The 22,581-nt window shown below is 41.8% G+C and overlaps 1 protein-coding gene across 1 annotated transcript in view; it reads right to left on the minus strand.

The window, feature by feature from the left end:
• The window catches only part of MYO18B (myosin XVIIIB), a 1,113,366-nt gene that overhangs the window by 516,488 nt on the left and 574,297 nt on the right, over positions 1–22,581 (minus strand). The window contains exon 27 of the mRNA XM_069750613.1: positions 18,448–18,556. Coding sequence (XP_069606714.1) covers positions 18,448–18,556 — 109 coding nt within the window. The remainder of the gene's footprint in view (positions 1–18,447; positions 18,557–22,581) is intronic.

Raw genomic sequence — 22,581 nt, forward strand, 5'->3', positions numbered from 1 at the left:
TGACAAGGAGCAAGGAAGACAGACTCAGGTGGAGCTAAATAGCAAGGCAGCCAACGAGCTCACCAAAACACCTGAGGGAGGAAGCCCAGAGACTGCAATACCACTTGTGACCACAGAAGTGAACTCAGCCACAGAATTCACAACATTGATCCCTTCACAAACAAAGAGTTAGCACGCAGGACCTGAAAAACCATTCTGACCTGCTTCACATGAGACTCCCAATCATCTGAGAAGATCAAAATGTCATCCAAGTAAACAATCAGGAATTTATCCAGATACTCACGGAAGATGTCATGCATAAAAGACTGAAACACAGATGGAGCATTGGCAAGTCCGAACGGCATCACTAGATACTCAAAATGACCCTCGGGCGTATTGAATGCAGTTTTCCATTCATCTCCTTGCCTGATTCTCACCAGATTATACGCACCACGAAGATCTATCTTAGTGAACCAACTAGCCCCCTTAATCCGAGCAAACAAGTCAGATAACAATGGCAAGGGATACTGAAATTTAACAGTGATCTTATTAAGAAGGCGGTAATCAATACACGGTCTCAGCGAACCATCCTTCTTGGCTACAAAGAAGAACCCTGCTCCCAGTGGTGATGACGATGGGCGAATATGTCCCTTCTCCAGGGATTCCTTCACATAACTGCGCATAGCGGCGTGTTCGGGCACGGATAAATTAAATAATCGACCTTTAGGGAATTTACTACCAGGAATCAAATTGATAGCACAATCACAATCCCTATGCGGAGGTAGAGCATCGGACTTGGGCTCTTCAAATACATCCTGATAATCAGACAAGAACTCTGGGACCTCAGAAGGGGTGGATGACGAAATCGACAAAAATGGAACATCACCATGTACCCCCTGACAACCCCAGCTGGATACCGACATGGAATTCCAATCCAATACTGGATTATGGGTTTGTAGCCATGGCAACCCCAATACGACCACATCATGCAGATTATGCAACACCAGAAAGCGAATAACTTCCTGATGTGCAGGAGCCATGCACATGGTCAGCTGGGCCCAGTATTGAGGTTTATTCTTGGCCAAAGGTGTAGCATCAATTCCTCTCAATGGAATAGGACACCGCAAAGGCTCCAAGAAAAACCCACAACGTTTAGCATAATCCAAATCCATCAGATTCAGGGCAGCGCCCGAATCCACAAACGCCATGACAGAAAACGACGACAAAGAGCATATCAAGGTAATGGACAGAAGGAATTTGGACTGTACAGTACCAATGACGGCAGACCTAGCGGACCACTTAGTGCGCTTAGGACAATCAGAAATAGCATGAGTGGAATCACCACAGTAGAAACACAGACCATTCAGACGTCTGTATTCCTGCCGTTCAACTCTAGTCATAGTCCTATCGCACTGCATAGGCTCAGGTTTAACCTCAGGCAGTACCGCCAAATGGTGCACAGATTTACGCTCGCGCAAGCGTCGACCGATCTGAATGGCCAAAGACAAAGACTCATTCAAACCAGCAGGCATAGGAAATCCCACCATGACATCCTTAAGAGCCTCAGAGAGACCCTTTCTGAACAAAGCTGCCAGCGCAGATTCATTCCACTGAGTGAGTACTGACCATTTCCTAAATTTCTGACAATATACTTCTATATCATCCTGACCCTGGCACAAAGCCTGCAAATTTTTCTCAGCCTGATCCACTGAATTAGGCTCATCGTACAGCAATCCGAGCGCCAGGAAAAACGCATCGACACTACTCAATGCAGGGTCTCCTGGCGCAAGAGAAAATGCCCAGTCTTGAGGGTCGCCGTGCAAAAAAGAAATAATAATCAAAACCTGTTGAATAAGATTACCAGAAGAATGAGGTTTCAAGGCCAGAAATAGCTTACAATTATTTTTGAAACTTAGAAACTTAGTTCTATCTCCAAAAAACAAATCAGGAATAGGAATTCTTGGTTCTAACATAGATTTCTGATCAATAGTATCTTGAATTTTTTGTACATTTATAACGAGATTATCCATTGAAGAGCACAGACCCTGAATATCCATGTCCACACCTGTGTCCAGAATCACCCAAATGTCTAGGGGAAAAAAAAAAAAGTGAACACAGAGCAGAAAAAAAAAAAAAATGATGTCAGAACTTTTTCTTTCCCTCTATTGAGAATCATTAGTTTAGGCTCCTTGTACTGTTATGTTTGCTAATGACAGGTGTTATGAAGGCAATCCAGAAACACAGTGTGCTTAGCGATCAGAGCGCACACAGTGATCTGACAGATACCCAAAAATACAAGAACGAGCTCTGAGACGTGGAAACTCTGTAGACTGCACACCTGATCCTATCCTAAACACAACTAAAAGCGGCTGTGGATTGCGCCTAACAACTACCTAGGCAACTCGGCACAGCCTAAGAAACTAGCTAGCCTGAAGATAGAAAAATAGGCCTGACTTGCCCCAGAGAAATTCCCCAAAGGAAAAGGCAGCCCCCCACATATAATGACTGTGAGTAAGATGAAAAGACAAAACGTAGGGATGAAATAGATTCAGCAAAGTGGGGCCCGATATTCTAGGACAGAGCGAGGACAGTAAAGCGAACTTTGCAGTCTACAAAAAACCCTAAAGCAAAACCACGCAAAGGGGGCAAAAAAAAACCCACCGTGCCGAACTAACGGCACGGCGGTACACCCTTTGCGTCTCAGAGCTTCCAGCAAAACAAAAGACAAGCTGGACAGAAAAAAAGCAACAAAAAAGCAAAAAGCACTTAGCTATACAGAGCAGCAGGTCACAGGAACAATCAGGAGAAGCTCAGATCCAACACTGAAACGTTGACAAGGAGCAAGGATAGCAGCATCAGGCGGAGTTAAGTAATGAAGAAGTTAACGAGCTCACCAGAACACCTGAGGGAGGAAGCTCAGAAGCTGCAGTACCACTTGTGACCACAGGAGTGAATTCAGCCACAGAATTCACAGCAATTACCATCGTATGTCCGCGACACGACGAACATCCTGGCATGGGTTGATAGCATCTTTGGGGACAAAAATACCCTACTTGTTACTGCAGATTTCGAAACATTGTATACCTGCATCAGCCATTCACATAGCTTTGATGCAGACTGCCTCTTCTTGGGGACCTCGGCCCTGGATGGCCCTTTCTGGGAGCTCATCTTCGAGCTGCTACACTTAGTCCTTACCCATTACTTTGTCTTTAAGGACACTTTTTACTTGCAGAAGTGCGGCACGGCTATGGGCGCGGCCTGTGCACCCTTATATGCTAATCTCCAAAAGACAGACGCTATAAATGCTAATATATATGCATATATGCTAATGTCCAAAGACGTACTGATAGGAAATTTAGATTGTGAGCCCCATTGGGGACAGTGATGATAATGTGTGCAAAACTGTAAAGCGCTGTGGAATATGTTAGCGCTATATAAAAATAAAGATTATTATTATTACTATTATCTCTTCCTTGGTTCATGGGAGAGATTCCTTTTTGGTGGTGGGGGCTCGCCGGCAGCTTCCCATGTGCTGTGCTGGCTCACATATATTGATGACATCCTAATATTGTGGGATGGGACGATGCAGCAGCTCGACAAATTTATGGAACAAGTGAATTCAAATTCACACAATATTAGATTGACATACAACTAGGATTTTACCAAAATAGTTTTCCTGGACATCTCTCTGGAGATAGACGCTAATTTGCGTACCAAGACAAATGTCTACAGGAAAACAACTTCCTATACAGAAAAGAAATTCCAGAAACATTTTTTTATTTGGAAACAAAAAAAATAAAATTATATATATGCGTATATATATATATATATATATATATATATATATATATATATATATAAATATACACATCTATAGATCCAATGAATACCGCCAAAATATATAACCCTTAAAAATATTCATAAGACTACCATTCATGATAAATAATGTTTTATTTAAACATAATAGTCACACAATTAATCACCATAAAAAATTCATAACAAATTCATATAATATTAAAAACTTTATTGAAGCTGATAATTTTAAACAATTTCTTTTTATAAAATAATGTGCAAAAAATGCGGTAATCAATAAATTATTTCAGAAACTATGTATGCACAGGGCAGGGCATACTGAAACTGATTGGCACCAAAATAAATTATAAATAATCTATACACCCGAAAATTATGTGAATAAATAATATTAGATAATGTGTAAAAAATAATTATTCATCCAATGAAATAATCAAAATAACCATAAAAGTGTAAATTGCAAGGTGCTGAATAAATATGGCAATCCAACTATTTCATAAATCAATTAATAATGGTGCATTCAATATATGTGCAATAACATATGGTGACAACAGAATAATCACGCTTATGAATCAGTAAAAAACGGGTGCAAGGAAAAATAAATATAGTCACAATACGAATACCAACCAGTATCAGGATGCCACTGCCCCCGCACACACCATTCCAACGCACGTTTCGCTTTCCGCTTCGTCAGGGAGTGATGTGGGCAGGGTGCAGAGGCATTAAATAGCTCACACACAGCTGCACTTACGGTAATCTAAATTTAGGAGACGCCATAGGTATATGGCGCCACGATCACCACGGAACCGCCACCATCTCTTAGATCGGGACCCGGAAGTACGTCACCGAGTGCGTCCCATAGGACACAGTCGGCGGCGCATCTCCCAGAAACCCTAGCAAAGGACAGAGACAGCGCATGCGTGTCACAGCGCTCGGCATCACCGCAGCCATGTTAAATGAAGGAAAATATATCAAATAAAGGGGCAATATTAATTCATAAAAAACAAACAAATATGCGCATTCCTATAATTAAAAACATCTCTAATTATTATAACACAATACTGTGAATAATTATACATAACCATACAAGTTACAATACTGACCAAAAGTTTGGACACAGCTTCTCATTTAAAGTTTTTTTGTATTTTCATGACTTTGAAAATTGTACATTCACACTGAAGGCATCAAAACTATGTATTAACACATGTGGAATTATATACTTAACAAAAAAGTGTGAAACAACTGAAATTATGTCTTATATCCTAGGTTCTTCAAAGCAGCCACCTTTTGCTTTGATGACTGCTTTGCACACTCTTGGTATTCTCTTGATGAGCTTCAAGAGGTACAAAGAACAAAAAGACGGCGCCACAATGGATGGTGAAAAAATAAGAGCTTACATTTATTCTGCCTCCTGTAGCGACGTTTCGGTCAACATACCCTTATCAATAGTGTTGAGCGATACCGTCCGATACTTGAAAGTATCGGTATCGGATAGTATCGGCCGATACCCGAAAAATATCGGATATCGCCGATACCGATATCCGATACCAATACAAGTCAATGGGACATCAAGTATCGGAATGTATCCTCATGGATCCCAGGGCCTGAAGGAGAGGAAACTCTCCTTCAGGCCCTGGGATCCATATTAAAGTGTAAAATAAAGAATTAAAATAAAAAATATTGTTATATTCACCTCTCCGGCGGCCCCTGGACATCAGCGGGAGGATCCGGCGTCCGGCACGGCTTCTTTCTTCAAAATGCGCGCCTTTAGGACCTGTGGAATGACGTCCCGGCTTCTGATTGGTCGCGTGCCGCCCATGTGACCGCCACGCGACCAATCAGAAGCCGCGACGTCATTCCTCAGGTCCTAAAAGGCGCTCATTCTAGGACTTTAGCTGAGGAATGACGTCGCGGCTTCTGATTGGTCGCGTGGCGGTCACATGGGCGGCACGCGACCAATCAGAAGCCGGGACGTCATACCACAGGTCCTAAAGGCGCGCATTTTGAAGAAAGAAGCCGTGCCGGACGCCGGTTCCTCGCGCAGATGTCCAGGGGCCGCCGGAGAGGTGAATATAACAATATTTTTTATTTTAATTCTTTATTTTACACTTCCGATACCGATACCCGATATCACAAAAATATCGGATCTCGGTATCGGAATTCCGATACCGCAAGTATCGGCCGATACCCGATACTTGCGGTATCGGAATGCTCAACACTACTTATCAAGCTTGACCGAAACGTCGCTACAGGAGGCAGAATAAATGTAAACTCTTATTTTTTCACCATCCATAGTGGCGCTGTCTTTTTGTTCTTTGTGGTCTTGGTACTGTCCGGGATGGGCTTCCTGGTTTTGGACGTGCGCCCTTGTCCGCTGAGACCTTCAATCTATAAAGAAAAGGGTGCGGTTTTGACTTTCTTTTGTTTTGACTCTGGAGCTTCAAGAGGTAGTCACCGGGAATAGTTTTCACTTCCAAGGTGTGCCCTGTCAGGTTTAATAAGTGGGATTTCTTGCCTTAAAAATAGGGTTGGGACCATCAGTTGTGTTGTGCAGAAGTCTGGTGGATACACAGCTGATAGTCCTACTAAATAGACTGTTAGAATTTTTATTATGGCAAGAAAAAAGCAACTAAGTACAGAAAAACTTTAACAAATGAAGGTCAGTCAGTCGGAAAAATTGGGAAAACTTTGAAAGTGTCCCCAAGTGCAGTGGCAAAACCATCAAGCGCTACAAGGAAACTGGCTCACATGAGGGCCGCCCCAGGAAAGGAAGACCAAGAGTCACCTCTGCTTCTGAGGATAAGTTTATCCGAGTCACCAGCCTCAGAAATCGCAAGTTAACAGCAGCTCAGATTAGAGACCAGGTCAATGCCACACAGAGTTCTAGCAGCAGACACATCTCTACAACAACGGTTAGGAGGAGACTTTGTGCAACTGGCAACAAGCAGAAGAGACTTGTCTGGGCTATAGAATACAAGGAATGGACATTAGATCAGTGGAAATCTGTGCTTTGGTCTGATGGGTCCAAATTTGAGATCTTTGGTTCCAACCACCGCGTGTTTGTGTGATGCAGAAAAGGTGAACGGATGGACTCTACATGCCTGGTTCCCACCGTGAAGCATGGAGGAGGAGGTGTGATGGTGTGGGGGTGCTTTACTGGTGACACTGTTAGGGATTTATTCAAAATTGAAGGCATACTGAACCAACATGGCTACCACAGCATCTTGCAGCGGCATGCTATTCCATCCGGTTTGCGTTTAGTTGGACCATCATTTATTTTTCAACCGGACAATGACCCCAAACACTCCTCCAGGCTGTGTAAGGGCTATTTGACCAAGAAGGAGAGTGATGGGGTGCTACACCGGATGACCTGGCCTCCACAGTCACCAGACCTGAACCCAATCGAGATGGTTTGGGATGAGCAGGACCACAGAGTGAACGCAAAAGGGCCAGCAAGTGCTAAGCATCTCTGGGAACTCCTTCCAGATTGTTGGAAGACCATTCCTGGTGAATACCTCTTGTAGCTCAACAAGAGAATGCCAAGAGTGTGCAAAGCAGTCATCAAAGCAAAAGGTGGCTACTTTGAAGAACCTAGAATATAAGACATAATTTCAGTTGTTTCATACTTTTTTGTTAAGTATATAATTCCACATGTGTTAATTCATAGTTTTGGTGCCTTCAGTGTGAATAAATAAAACTAACCTATACCATCAAGTAGGATTCTATAAACTTTTTGGATCTTGGAATAACGATTGATAACTCAGGACAACTCCATACATCTATTTATCGGAAGGAGACAAGTATGAATGCTTTGTTACATGCCAAGTCATCGCACCTAGCCCATGTTATTCGGGCAATACCAACAGGTATTTTTGTTTTGTTTTATTTTGTTTTGTTTTTACTTTACTTTATTTTATTTTGGAATTATTTTTGTTATGTGTGAACCTTTTTCTTTCTGAACCTCAGCTTTTTTGGTACTCCTAAGGAATTTTCTTTTCCCCAGTACCTTCTCCTTCTGAACTTGGATCCGCTGGAATGCTTCCCTTGGATTTATGCTGAACCCTTGGATTTATGCTGAACCCTTGGATTTCCCCTTGGCTGGTTGTTTCTGAACCTGGGATCCTCTCATTTGTTTCCCCTGGATGCATACTGCTACCTACAGCTTTCTGGATGTATGCTTCTGATCCTTGGCTCCCCTGGAAGGTCTCCCTTGGATGTTTGCTGCTACCCGCAGCTATCTGGATTTACAGTGCATTTGTGATCACCTTGCCACCTAGGACTGGTATTATACGCACCTACTGCCAGGCGGCCACTACCTGTCTGGGAATTGGCACAGCTATGTCTAGAGGAGTGCACTGTATACCTCCCTACGCGGACAGGCTTAGTGCGACTAACATGGGAAAGGTTTTGATTGATGTCCCTAAGTCTGTTCATAAACGTGTTGCTTACTCAAGGGGCCGACTTCTGGAGCTGCGCAGGCTAATGCCTTCTCCTGCAGTGGGTAGACCACATGTCCCGTGTGAGGTAAGGCGACCCTACAGAGGCTGCAGAGCGGGCAAAAAACTTAAGGCAAGGCGAAGACGGTTTAAACCTGTAGTTCCGTCCATCATCATGGGAATGTTCAATCACTGGGTAATAAGTCGGATGAACTGCTGGCATTAATACGGACCCAGAGGGAATACAAGGAATGCAGTTTGCTGTGTTTTACTGAAACATGGTTACGTGGCGAGATCCCAGACTCAAGTGTCTCAGTACCAGGATTTCACATGGTCCGGGCGGATAGAGACACTATGAAGAGTGGCAAAAAAAAGGGCGGTGGAGTTATACTCTACATAAACAATGGTTGGTGCAATCAGGGGCATGTGACTGTAAGGGAGCACCATTGTTGTCCGAACATTGAATTGCTAGCTGTTGGCCTCAGACCTTACTATATTCCTAGAGAATTCTCGCTTGTTACTGCAATAGTGTTGCACATACCACCAACTGCAAACCATGAGTCTGCAGGTGAAGTGCTGTCAGGAGTCATTGCTCGGCTCCAGCTGAAACACCCCAACTCGCTTACTGTAATCTCTGGGGATTTTAACCGGGCTAAAATGTCTACTGCCTTACCTAAATTCTATCAATTTGTTAAATGTACAACACGTGACAAAATTACGTTGGACTTACTCTATGCGAATGTCAAGAATGCTTATTCATCCTCTACCCTGCCGCCCTTGGGGAAGTCTGATCACAATCTTGTACTATTGTCACCAGTCTACCAACCTGTTGTTAGTACACAGCCTGCTAAGATTAAATCAGTTCGAATGTGGAGTCCAACAAATGAACAGGCTTTAAAGGATTGCTTTCATCTTACAGACTGGGATGTGCTGCTTGGGACAATGGATGAGTTTACAAATGTTAATGAAGTGGTTGGTAGAGTGACTGACTACATTAACTTCTGCACTGATATGTTGGTGCCGACTAAAAAGATTAGGTGTTTTGCAAACAACAAGCCATGGATAACAAAGGAATTGAAGCATTTGCTCAACAGGAAAAAAAAGGCATTTAAACTGGGTGACAAAGAGGAAATTAAAATGATACAGCATGAATTGAAGCATAAAATAAAGGAGGCCCAGGAAGCCTTCAGAATTAAACTTGAAAAGAAACTGTCCCACAATAATACCAGAGAGGTTTGGTCAGGAATGAAATTACTGACTGGGCTTAAAGTGAGGCCTGAAAATGATCCAGGAACAATGGACAAGGCTAATGAGATGAATGAGTATTTCAATAGATTTAGCAGTACATGTGTAATGCCAACTGATAGTGGATGGGAACTGGGTGCAAATTCTGCAACATCGATATTGGAGGATGAGCAGACTAATTTTAGAGTATCCGAAAATGATGTGAGGAGGCAGTTTAAGTCACTTAACATTGGTAAAGCTGCAGGACCAGATGGACTCAGCTCACGTGTCCTTAAAGTTTGTGCAGACCAGCTGTGTACTGTCTTTACACGCCTATTTAATGGAAGTCTACAAACACAGAGGGTACCAGTGTTATGGAAAACTTCCTGTCTGGTGCCGGTACCCAAGACGACTTCTCCTGCAACCCTAAATGACTATCGTCCTATAGCCTTAACATCTCACGCTATGAAGGCCTTGGAAAGATTAGTGCTTGCTCACTTAAGACCGAGGGTCAATGCTTTTATCGATCCCCTTCAGTTTGCTTACCGACATAGATTGGGGGTGGATGATGCTATCCTTTCTCTGTTACATAGGGTACATTCATTTCTGGAGACTGACGGAACCACGGTGCGAGCGATGTTCTTCGATTTCTTGAGTGCATTTAACTCCCTGCAGCCACTTTTACTACACAAAAAGATGACTGATATGAAGGTTGAGGAGGGGATGAGAAATTGGATAACTGACTACCTATCAGATCGGCCACAGTTTGTACAGATGGGAGCAGTGGTGTCAAGCAGATTATTGAGCAGTGTAGGTGCCCCCCAGGGAACGGTGCTTGCGCCCTTTCTATTCACACTGTATACTTCAGACTTTCAGTATAAATCTGAACTTTGCCACCTTCAAAAATTTTCGGATGACTCTGTGGTTGTGGGATGCATTAGGGGAGATCAGGGGGATGAGGAATATAGAAGGGTGGTGTCGAATTTCGTGGATTGGTGCAATGGTAACTATCTACAACTAAATGTTAAGAAAACTAAGGAGTTGGTGGCCAACTATAGCAGGATTAAGATGGAATGCTTACCGATCACTATTGCTGGTCAGGAGGTAGAACAGGTGGAGAGTTACAAATATTTGGGGGTCCATTTGGATAGCAAACTGGACTGGAGATGCCACTCAGAGTTTGTCTACAAGAAGGGGATGAGCAGATTGTATTTCCTAAGGAAACTGAGGTCTTTTAATGTGTGTAGCAAAATGTTAGAAATGTTCTACCAATCTGTGGTGGCAAGTGCCATCTTTTTTGCAATCACGTGCTGGGGTAGTAGTGTGCGGGCCTCTGATGCTAATAAGCTGAATAAGCTTATTAAGAAGGCAAGTTCTGCTGTGGGCTGCAAGCTGGACTCTTTTGGGGAGGTAGTGGAGAAAAGAACTCTGAGAAAGTGTATGGCGATTATGAACAATAATGCACATCCACTATATGAGCTATTCATGAGACAGAAGTGCACCTTCAGCAACCGGCTTATACTTCTGAGGTGTAAGAAGGAAAAATATAGGAAATCGTTTGTGCCAACTGCCATGGGAATGTACAACAATAACATTAGGGTTAAACCACCAAGGTGAATGTCTACTTATTTCTCTACATTTCAGTTCACTCGTTGTGTATGTCCTATTCTAATGTATAATGTTCTTCTGTCAACTCCACTGTCATGTCAACTATGTAATTCCTTTATGATTTTTATGATTTAAGTCGTGCTGCTGTGATACCATAATTTCCCACGGGATCAATAAAGTGTATCGTATCGTATCGTAGGTGAATTTTTAAGAACTAGACAAGTTTGTGACCGTGATGATGTCTTTGAAGAGCAGGCCAAAGATCTTAAGGACAGATTACTAAAGCGTGGGTATAGAAGAGATGTCATTCAGAAGGTCTATATAAGATCTAGAGATACAGATCGGCAATCTTTGTTGACAGCTAGAAATAAGAATAAAAAAACTGATGGACATATACATTTTATTACCAATTATCATTCCAGATGGCGTGAAATGACAGATATTATTTCTAAATTTTGGCCTATTCTTTTACAGGACCCAAGTTTATCTAAATTGCTGCCAGAAACTGCAAAGCGAAGCAAGATTGCGAGAATCATTGGTTCATAGTCACTATGTACCTCCGCTTCCCAATTTATTTTTGACTCTAAAGGTCCCAAATGAGGGTCCTACAGTTGTGGGACTTGTAAGGCTTGTCAATACATGATTAAAATTATCGTCTTTTACGATTCCAGTAATACGTCTGAGTATAAAATTCTGCACTTTATAAATTGCCGGGCAGCTATGGTGATTTATCAGGCGTCTTGTCCATGCAATCTTGTATATGTGGGAATGACTACTCGTGAATTAAATGTTCGTGTGTTGGAGCACATTAAGGACATAAAAGCTGCTGATAAAATTTAGATTGATGACAGTGGGATTTTGTCTAAATTAAAACCTTTGGCAAGACATTTTCGCCAATTCCACCCTCATCAATCCCATTTATTAAAGGTTAGGGGTATTGATCGTGTACATTTGGGCAATAAAAAAGGGGATTTTAGTCATATTTTAGCACAGAAAGAATATAAATGGATCACATTTTTGCAAAGCATGAACCCAAAAGGCTTGAATGAACAATGGAGTTTCTCTAGTTTCTTATAGTGGGATTTTTTCAAGAATTCTTCTATTTAGATGGATCAGCATTTTTAGTGGTATGGGTTAATTAGGAGTATTAGAATATTTAATATGGAATTTTGGATATAATATATGGGCAATTTATTATTTATTATTTTTCACATATTTATTTATTCACAGTAGGTTATGGTCCATTCTTATTTATAATTATACATAAATATTTTTTTCACAGAGTATGCACATATGGGATAGGATATATAGTATTATTATATGTGAATTTTTCTGTAGTAATTATGTTTGGTTTTTATTAGTATTATATATGCAGGAGGATACACATATTCATATGATTGAATTATTTATATGTTTTTAATTATCGGAATGCGCATATTTGTTTGCTTTTTATGAATTAACTAGCTGAAGAGCCCGGCGTTGCCTGGGCATAGTAAATATCTGTGGTTAGTTATAGCACCTCACTTCTCTTATTTTCCCATCACGCCTCTCATTTTCTCCCTCACTCCTCTCATTCCCCCCTAACACTTGTCATTTCAACCTCACATCTGTCATTTTCTGATCACTCCACTATTTTTCCTCACTCCTCTCATTTTGCACTCACACCTTTCATTTTAACCTCACACCTCTCATTTTCACCTCATCACTTCAGTATATACATGTTTGTCATCTCCCTTATATATAGTATACATCTGTATGTCATCTCCTGTATATAGTAAATACCTACTGTGTGTCATCTCCCCTATATATAGTATATACCTGAATGTCATCTCCCCTGTATATAGTATATACCTGCTGTGTGTCATCTCCCCTATATATAGTATATACCTGCATGTCATCTTCTATATATAGCATATACCTGTATGTCATCTCCTCCTGTATATAGTATATACCTGTAGGTCATCTGCTCCTGTATATAGTATATACCTGTGTGTCATCTCCTCCTGTATATAGTATATACCTGCATGTCATCTCCTCCTGTATATAGTATGTACCTGTATGTCATCTCCTCCTCTATATAGTATATACCTGTGTGTCATCTCTCCTGTATATAGTATATATCTGTGTGTCATCTCCCCTGTATATAGTATATACCTGTGTGATCTCCTGTATTAGACCTCGTTAACACGTTATTTGCTCAGTATTTTTACCTCAGTATTTGTAAGATAAATTGGCAGCCTGATAAATCCCCAGCCAACAGGAAGCCCTCCCCCTGGCAGTATATATTAGCTCACACATACACATAATAGACAGGTCATGTGACTGACAGCTGCTGTATTTCCTATATGATACATTTGTTGCTCTTGTAGTTTGTCTGCTTATTAATCAGATTTTTATTTTTGAAGTCTACTACCAGACTTGTGTGTGTTTTAGGGCGAGTTTCGTTTGTCAAGTTGTGTGTGTTGAGTTGTGTGTGGCGAAATGCATGTAGCGACTTTTGTGAGATGAGTTTTGTGTGGCAACATGCGTGTAGCAACTTTTTGTGTGTCGAGTTGCATGTGACAGGTTAGTGTAGAAAGTTGTGTGCAGCAAGTTTTGCGCATGGCGAGTTTTGCGCATGGTGAGTTTTATGTCTGGTGCCTTTTGAGTATGTGCAAGTTTTGTGTGAGGCAACTTTTGCATGTGTTGCAAATTTTGTGCATGTGGCAATTTTTCCGCGTGTGCAAGTTTTGCGTGTGGCGAGTTTTCCATTAGGTGAGTTTTGCAATTGTGGCGAGTTTTGTGTGAGCCTAGTTTTTGCATGTGGCGAGTTTTGCGCGTGGTGAGTTTTGAGCGGCGACTTTTGTGTTTCGAATTTTATGTGGCGAGGTTGGTGTATGTGTGGTGAAATGTGTGCTGAGGGTGGTATATGTGTTCAAGCACGTGGTAGTGTGTGGCGCATTTTGTGTGTGTGTTCATATCCCTGTGTGTGGTGAGTATCTCATGTCGGAGCCCCACCTTAGCAACTGATCGGTATATACTCTTTGGCGCCATCGCTCTCATTCTTTAAGTCCCCCTTGTTCACATCTGGCAGCTGTCAATTTGCCTCCAACACTTTTCCTTTCACTTTTCCCCATTATGTAGATAGGGGAAAAATAGTTTGGTGAATTGGAAAGCGCGGAGTTAAAATTTCACCTCACAACATAGCCTATGACGCTCTCGGGGTCCAGACGTGTGACTGTGCAACATATTGTGACTGTAGCTGCGACGCCTCCAAAACTTTTCATTTCACTTTTTCCCCATTATGTAGATAGGGGCAAAATTGTTTGGTGAATTGGAAAGTGCGGGGTTAAAATTTCACCTCACAACGTAGCCTATGACGCTCTCAGGGTCCAGACGTGTGACTGTGCAAAATTTTGTTTCTGTAGCTGCAACACCTCCAACACTTTTCCTTTCACTTTTTTCCCCATTATGTAGATAGGGGCAAAATTGTTTGGTGAATTGGACAGCGCGGGGTTAAAATTTCACCTCACAACGTAGCCTATGACGCTCTCAGGGTCCAGACGTGTGACTGGGCAAAATTTTGTTGCTGTAGCTGCGACGCTTCCAACACTTTTCCTTTCACTTTTTTCCCCATTATGTAGATAGGGGCAAAATTGTTTGGTGAATTGGAATGCGCGGGGTTAAAATTTCGCCTCACAATATAGCCTATGACGCTCTCGGGGTCCAGACGTGTGACTGTGCAATATTTTGTGGCTGTAGCTGCGACGGTGCAGATGCCAATCCCGGACATACACACACACATACACACACACACACATACACACATTCAGCTTTATATAGTAGATATTTCCCCTTTAATTGATATATTTTCCCTCATTTAACATAGCTGCGGTGATGCCGAGCGCTGTGACACGCATGCGCTGTCTCTGTCCTTTGCTAGGGTTCCTGGGAGATGCGCCGCCCACTGTGTCCTATTGAACGCACTCGGAGGCGTACTTCCGGGTACCAATCTAAGTGATGGCGGCGGTTGCGTGGTGATCGTGGCACCATATACCTATGGCGTCTCCAAAATTTAGATTAAGTGCAGCTGTATATGAACTATTTAATGTCTACCCTGCCCACATCACTCCCTGACGAAGCGGAAAGCGAAACGTGCGTTGGAGTGGTGTGTGCGGGGGCAGTGGCATCCTGATACTGGTTGGTATTCGTATTGTGACTATATTTATTTTTCCTTGCACCCGTTTTTTACTGATTTATAAGTGTGATTATTCTGTTGTCACCATATGTTATTGCACATATATTGAATGCATCATTATTAATTGATTTATGAAATAGTTGGATTGCCATATTTATTCAGCACCTTGCACCTTACACTTTTATGGTTACGGTATTTTGATTATTTCATTGGATGAATAATTATTTTTTACACATTATCTAATATTATTTATTCACATAATTTTCGGGTGTATAGATTATTTATAATTTATTTTGGTGCCAATCAGTTTCAGTATGCCCTGCCTTGCGCATACATAGTTTCTGAAAAAATGTATTGATCTCCGCATTTTTTGCACATTATTTTATAAAAAGAAATTGTTTAAAATTATCAGCTTCAGTAAAGTTTTTAATATTATATGAATTTTTTATGAATTTTTTATGGTGATTAATTGTGTGACTATTATGTTTAAATAAAACATTATTTATCATGAATGGTGGTCTTATGAATATTTTTTAAGGGTTAAATGTCTACAGAAAGTCTACATCTCTCAATGCTATAATACATGCTTATCAGCTCACAACCTCGCCACCATGAGGGCTGTCCCAATTGGACAGTTCCTAAGAATGAGGCGGATCTGCTCCTCTGATGATAGATTTGAGGCACAAGCCTTGGATCTTAAGACACATTTTGAGTTCCATGGCTACAGTCGCAGGTGTATCAAGTATTGCGAAGAGAGGGCTAGGAAATCATCTCATAATAGCCTTTTTTATTCATCCAAGAAGAATACCACTGTGAACAGGGACAGAAAAATTAGATTTCTTTCTACCTATAACCATATGTGGGATAACATGAGAGAAATTCTCACTAAACATTTGACCATTCTCACTGCAAAAACCCTCCCTGGGACCTTCTTTGGTCAATTTTCCTTCCATAACCTCAAGGAGGTCAAAAAATCTCAATGACCTCCTTGTCAAGAGTCACTATATTCCTGCTAACACCAATCCATTTGGCACAAGGGGTGCTGTCACAGGGTCCTTTTCTTGCAGCTACAGTCTTGCCTTCGCAAATGTCCTGCGCTGCTCCACATTTCACTCTTCGGATGGCTTCAGACATTTTCATAACAAACAAAGTATATCATGCAGCAGTACTAATGTAATCTACTATGCTATGTGTGGCTGTTCTAATGATATATGTCAGCCTTACATCCAGAGAGCTCCGTGTGCGGGTGCAGGAGCATGTGCAGGAAATTTCTGCATCGAAGACAGTGACTGACCCCTCTGACATTAAAACAATTCCCCACCTTTTCAAGGCTTACCATAATTGTGATGGCAAATCACTTATGGTCAGGGGCATCAATAGTGTTCAAATGGTGGTCAGAGGGGGCAACAATAGAAGACTTCTGGACCAGTGGAAAACTTAGTGGATCGTTACACTAGATACTATGACTCCTAAGGGCCTCAACGAGACTCTCAACTTTGCTTCTTTCATATAGAATTAATGTATATATTTCACCCTATATTAGGTACCCAGCCCATGTTCCCCATTGTAATCCCTTTAGTTCGGATGTTTTGATTTTATCTTTTTTACATGGTTTCTTTTATTTTTGTTCTCCACAATTTTTTTTGCATCGTCTAGAGCCATTATTGATCCGTGACGTCAACAATGACCTTTTAATTTGCCCTTCAAGCTGTTATAATTTTCAGTGATGTCCTTCTACAAAACTACAGATTTTGAAAGAGACTGCATCTACACATGATTATATGCTTATTGATGTTTTATGTGTTATTGCATGATTGCCTTCTTGCTGTGTTGCCTCTTGTATGCTGGGACTGATGTATTATCTTTTACTTCTCTGGTCCTAAACAGGAGTTATTATTGGCAGCACACATGCGCATCGCTATCCACTGCATCTTGCATGCGGCCGGACATCTGTATGCCTCCTGCGCCCGCCCAGGGGCTGTGCCACATCATCCTTCCTCTGCGTGAGCAGTGATGGTTGACGTCTTGGGCTGCAGCTATCGGGACCCTCTGCATGCGGTGCACATGTGCCATGCAAGCCTTGTCCATTGGTCCACACGGACCATGCGACTTAACACGTGACCGGTTACCAGGCTTACAAGAAGGTCCTTGTTGCTCATCTCCACAGCATCCCCTTGAGAAAGTGGTGTGCTAAACACGCGAAATGCACATTGCGAAATGCACATTGGGGTCTGGCCATCCATTTCACGGTCACCCATATCTCACTCCTTGGTAAGCTTTGTCCCTTGTTTGTATGTGCTGCTCGTGTCTCACTATTTGCTATTATACATTATTAACACATTGAGACATGTTTGACCAGGGTAAATATAATCATGCTACTATATATTATTAACTACTCATTATGGGTTTATATGCTGATTAAGTGTGACTCTGTTTGTCTGTTTGTTTATGCATCTTTTGTCACTTTATTCTATTACAGTTTTATACTAATACCTTTATAAAATATATATTTTTATACTATATCAACCTGATACTCCTTATTCTCCTATATTTAAATGCCCCCAGACCTCTTTGTAGGCTTTCCCATTGAGGCCCATTATAGTTGTTACTCGAAACAAGCATGTGAGTATTAGGAATTGCTCAGTTTGAGTAACGACCACCCGTGCATTTTACTGTTCGCTCATCCCTAGAGCAAATATATTCAAGTGAAATTCTACTTTTATACAGATTTTTTTACAATTCTCTACTGTGATGATTCAGTATAATGGCAGCTGCAGTCTTCCATTTTTTTGTAACAGTAAAGGGGCATCCTTGCTATTAAAGCAAAACAGCAGCAATGTTCTTGCTTATACGTGAAACACATTGATGAGTGTTATAATATTAATTATTCTAGACCTCTCTTATAAATATACTACTTTCTACAGCATGCAAATGTGTCAGAGGATTATATGTCTAATCTCATTCCTGATTTCTGCTGGCTGCACAGTCCAGTAACTATGGTACATCATAATTAGTATGCAGTATCTGATTCGCATACAGCACAAGAGACCGATATACAAAATCCTTTTGCAAAATACAAATCAAAGTTTAACATTGATTAAACCTTTTTTTCAAACATAATTATGTAGATGATTAATGCGTTCACTGAATTCCTTAATACAAAATTTACTTATCAATTGCTGGGTCACAGAGGATAATAATGTTTATTCTTACCTCCTCCTGGACTACTTGTTCCAAGTTCTCGAAGTTGGATTTGCTGATTAGTTTCTTCTAGCTGCTTGGATACAGACTCAAGGCTTTTTTGCATTTGTTCATACTTTCCCTTAGTAAAAAAAACATGTATGTATTTTTAAGTAGGCAAGATAATGGAAGCGGGAATTACGGTAACTTATTATCCCTTAATTTTCATCTTTACAGTGTTGAAGTCACTGCCTTTTACAAAACTGCACACTTGTAAAATTTGGATAAAGTATTTGGGTATTGACCACCTTTATCAATTTAGAAAATATACAAATAAATATTTTCTTTAAGCTATATGTTGTCATAAAAAGAAAGATTTGGACCACACAGCCTCAGCTCCCTGGCATGGACTAGAGCTAACATAAGGACAAGCAGAAACAGACGACATGCATACAAAATACAAGGATGCAATGTACTAAATCATTCGCCTCATTCTTTTTTAAAGCATTTAAAGGGAATCTATTGTTAAGTTTATGCTACTCTATATGAGAACAGGATGGAGTAGTGACAGAGACCCTAATTCAAGCAAGGTATTACAATATTTTTACTTGCCGCAATTGTCATGAAAACCAGGGCCGGCATCAGCACCCGGCGTACCGGGGCAAGTGCTGGGGCCCTGAACAAATGGGGGGCCCACTTGTGGCAGGGATACCAGGGGGGCCGGGCCGCTCCCGCAGCAGCTTCAGCACTACTTCAGCTCAGCCGTCACTTAAGTAAACATGGCCGCGCACAGTGCACTCTGCAGCGATGTCTCTGCTAGTTATGACACGGCCGGGCAGACACACAAGCATAGTTAATGACACAGTGTCTGCCTGACCGCATCATTAGCAGCAGACACAGCTGCAGCGTGCACTGTGGGTGGCCATGTCTGTTTAAGTGACGGCCATCGATCAAGCAGCGCTCCCTCCATAGCCACATGCCAGAGGAGCCTGATGGGTGTCAAGCCTGGGGGGGGGGTGAGTGAGGCTTGTGTCTGTCTGTATGTCTGTGTATGCCTGTATGATGTGCATATCTGTGTTCATCAGTGTTTGACTATACATATTTCTGTATTTTTGTGAATTTGTCTTCAAATACAGTGGGGCAAAAAAGTATTTAGTCAGTTAGCAATAGTGCAAGTTCCACCACTTAAAAAGATGAGAGGCGTCTGTAATTTACATCATAGGTAGACCTCAACTATGGGAGACAAACTGAGAAAAAAAAATCCAGAAAATCACATTGTCTGTTTTTTTAACATTTTATTTGCATATTATGGTGGAAAATAAGTATTTGGTCAGAAACAAAATTTCATCTCAACACTTTGTAATATATCCTTTGTTGGCAATGACAGAGGTCAAACGTTTTCTGTAAGTCTTCACAAGGTTGCCACACACTGTTGTTGGTATGTTGGCCCAATTCCTCCATGCAGATCTCCTCTAGAGCAGTGATGTTTTTGGCTTTTCGCTTGGCAACACGGACTTTCAACTCCCTCCAAAGGTTTTCTATAGGGTTGAGATCTGGAGACTGGCTAGGCCACTCCAGGACCTTGAAATGCTTCTTACGAAGCCACTCCTTCGTTGCCCTGGCGGTGTGCTTTGGATCATTGTCATGTTGAAAGACCCAGCCACGTTTCATCTTCAATGCCCTTGCTGATGGAAGGAGGTTTGCACTCAAAATCTCACGATACATGGCCCCATTCATTCTTTCATGTACCCGGATCAGTCGTCCTGGCCCCTTTGCAGAGAAATAGCCCCAAAGCATGATGTTTCCACCACCATGCTTTACAGTAGGTATGGTGTTTGATGGATGCAACTCAGTATTCTTTTTCCTCCAAACACGACAAGTTGTGTTTCTACCAAACAGTTCCAGTTTGGTTTCATCAGACCATAGGACATTCTCCCAAAACTCCTCTGGATCATCCAAATGCTCTTTAGCAAACTTCAGACGGGCCCGGACATGTACTGGCTTAAGCAGTGGGACACGTCTGGCACTGCAGGATCTGAGTCCATGGTGGCGTAGTGTGTTACTTATGGTAGGCCTTGTTACATTGGTCCCAGCTCTCTGCAGTTCTTTCACTAGGTCCCCCCGCGTGGTTCTGGGATTTTTTCTCACCGTTCTTGTGATCATTCTGACCCCACGGGGTGGGATTTTGCGTGGAGCCCCAGATCGAGGGAGATTATCAGTGGTCTTGTATGTCTTCCATTTTCTAATTATTGCTCCCACTGTTGATTTCTTCACTCCAAGCTGCTTGGCTATTGCAGATTCAGTCTTCCCAGCCTGGTGCAGGGCTACAATTTTGTTTCTGGTGTCCTTTGACAGCTCTTTGGTCTTCACCATAGTGGAGTTTGGAGTCAGACTGTTTGAGGGTGTGCACAGGTGTCTTTTTATACTGATAACAAGTTTAAACAGGTGCCATTACTACAGGTAATGAGTGGAGGAAAGAGGAGACTCTTAAAGAAGAAGTTACAGGTCTGTGAGAGCCAGAAACCTTGATTGTTTGTTTCTGACCAAATACTTATTTTCCACCATAATATGCAAATAAAATGTTAAAAAAACAGACAATGTGATTTTCTGGATTTTTTTTTCTCAGTTTGTCTCCCATAGTTGAGGTCTACCTATGATGTAAATTACAGACGCCTCTCATCTTTTTAAGTGGTGGAACTTGCACTATTGCTGACTGACTAAATACTTTTTTGCCCCACTGTATATGTATGTAAATATCTGCGTATTATATGTGTGTGCATGTCTGCGTATTGTACCGTATGTGTGTGCATGTCTGCGTATATTATGTGTGTGCATGTCTGCGTATTGTATGTGTGTGCATGTCTGCGTATTGTATGTGTGTGCATGTCTGCGTATTGTATGTGTGTGCATGTCTGCGTATTGTATATAAGTGCATGTTTGCGCATTGTATGTGTGTGCATGTCTGCGTATTGTATGTGTGTGCATGTCTGCGTATTGTATGTGTGTGCATGTCTGCGTATTGTATATATGTGCATGTCTGCGTATTGTATGTGTGTGCATGTCTGCGTATTGTATGTGTGTGCATGTCTGCGTATTGTATGTGTGTGCATGTCTGCGTATTGTATGTGTGTGCATGTCTGCGTATTGTATGTGTGTGCATGTCTGCGTATTGTATGTGTGTGCATGTCTGTGTACTGTATGTGTGTGCATGTCTGCGTATTGTATGTGTGTGCATGTCTGCGTATTGTATGTGTGTGCATGTCTGCGTATTATATATATGTGCATGTCTGCGTATTTTATGTGTGTGCATGTCTGCGTATTGTATGTGTGTGCATGTCTGTGTACTGTATGTGTGTGCATGTCTGCGTACTGTATGTGTGTGCATGTCTGCGTACTGTATGTGTATGTCTGCGTATTGTGTGTGTGTGTGTGTGCATGTCTGCGTATTGTGTGTGTGTGTGTGCATGTCTGAGTACTGTAGATGTGTGTGTATGTCTGTGTAGTGTGTGTGTGTGTGTGTTTGTGTGCATATCTGCCTATGTGAAGGATGAGGGGGAAGGCTAGGCCCTATGTAGTATATCTTTATTTCTCCACTGTATGTGTGCATCATGAATCGTGGTATGTGGGCCCACTGAGACTCTTTTGCCCGGGGCCCACAAAAACCTGGAGCCGGCCCTGATGAAAACCCATGTTACTAACTAATGTTACCAACTCTTGTTACCTTGTTACAATGTCAGTCAAGTTAAAGCACCACTCCAGAGTTTATTTTTATTGCAGTGCTGGAGTGGTGCTTCTAATTTAAGTTCCCTGCTCCTACTCTCATACTACTCGCTGCCGCCTTCACCCTCTATTGAGGTCACTCCCAACGGTCTCCAGCAGTTTGTGACTTGGTTCTGGCTCTCATAAACTTGCATTAAAAGCTTGTGACCATTACCTCTGACTTACGGTCAGAAGTTGCGGTCACAAGATGGAAACGCAGGATTGGTGTGGCAGCAATAAAAGGTGAAGACGGCGGCGGATATATAATTGACTATTGGCAGGGACTTTATATTAGAAGCACTACACCAACACGGAAAAAATAGAACCTTAGTTCATGAATATCAAGGGCTCATCCACACATGCACAAAATTAAGAAGACTTCTAAATTCACTGGGCACTGTAGCAGAT

The sequence above is a fragment of the Ranitomeya imitator genome, chromosome 1 (genome assembly GCF_032444005.1).
Source record: "Ranitomeya imitator isolate aRanImi1 chromosome 1, aRanImi1.pri, whole genome shotgun sequence".
Taxonomy (NCBI): domain Eukaryota; kingdom Metazoa; phylum Chordata; class Amphibia; order Anura; family Dendrobatidae; genus Ranitomeya; species Ranitomeya imitator.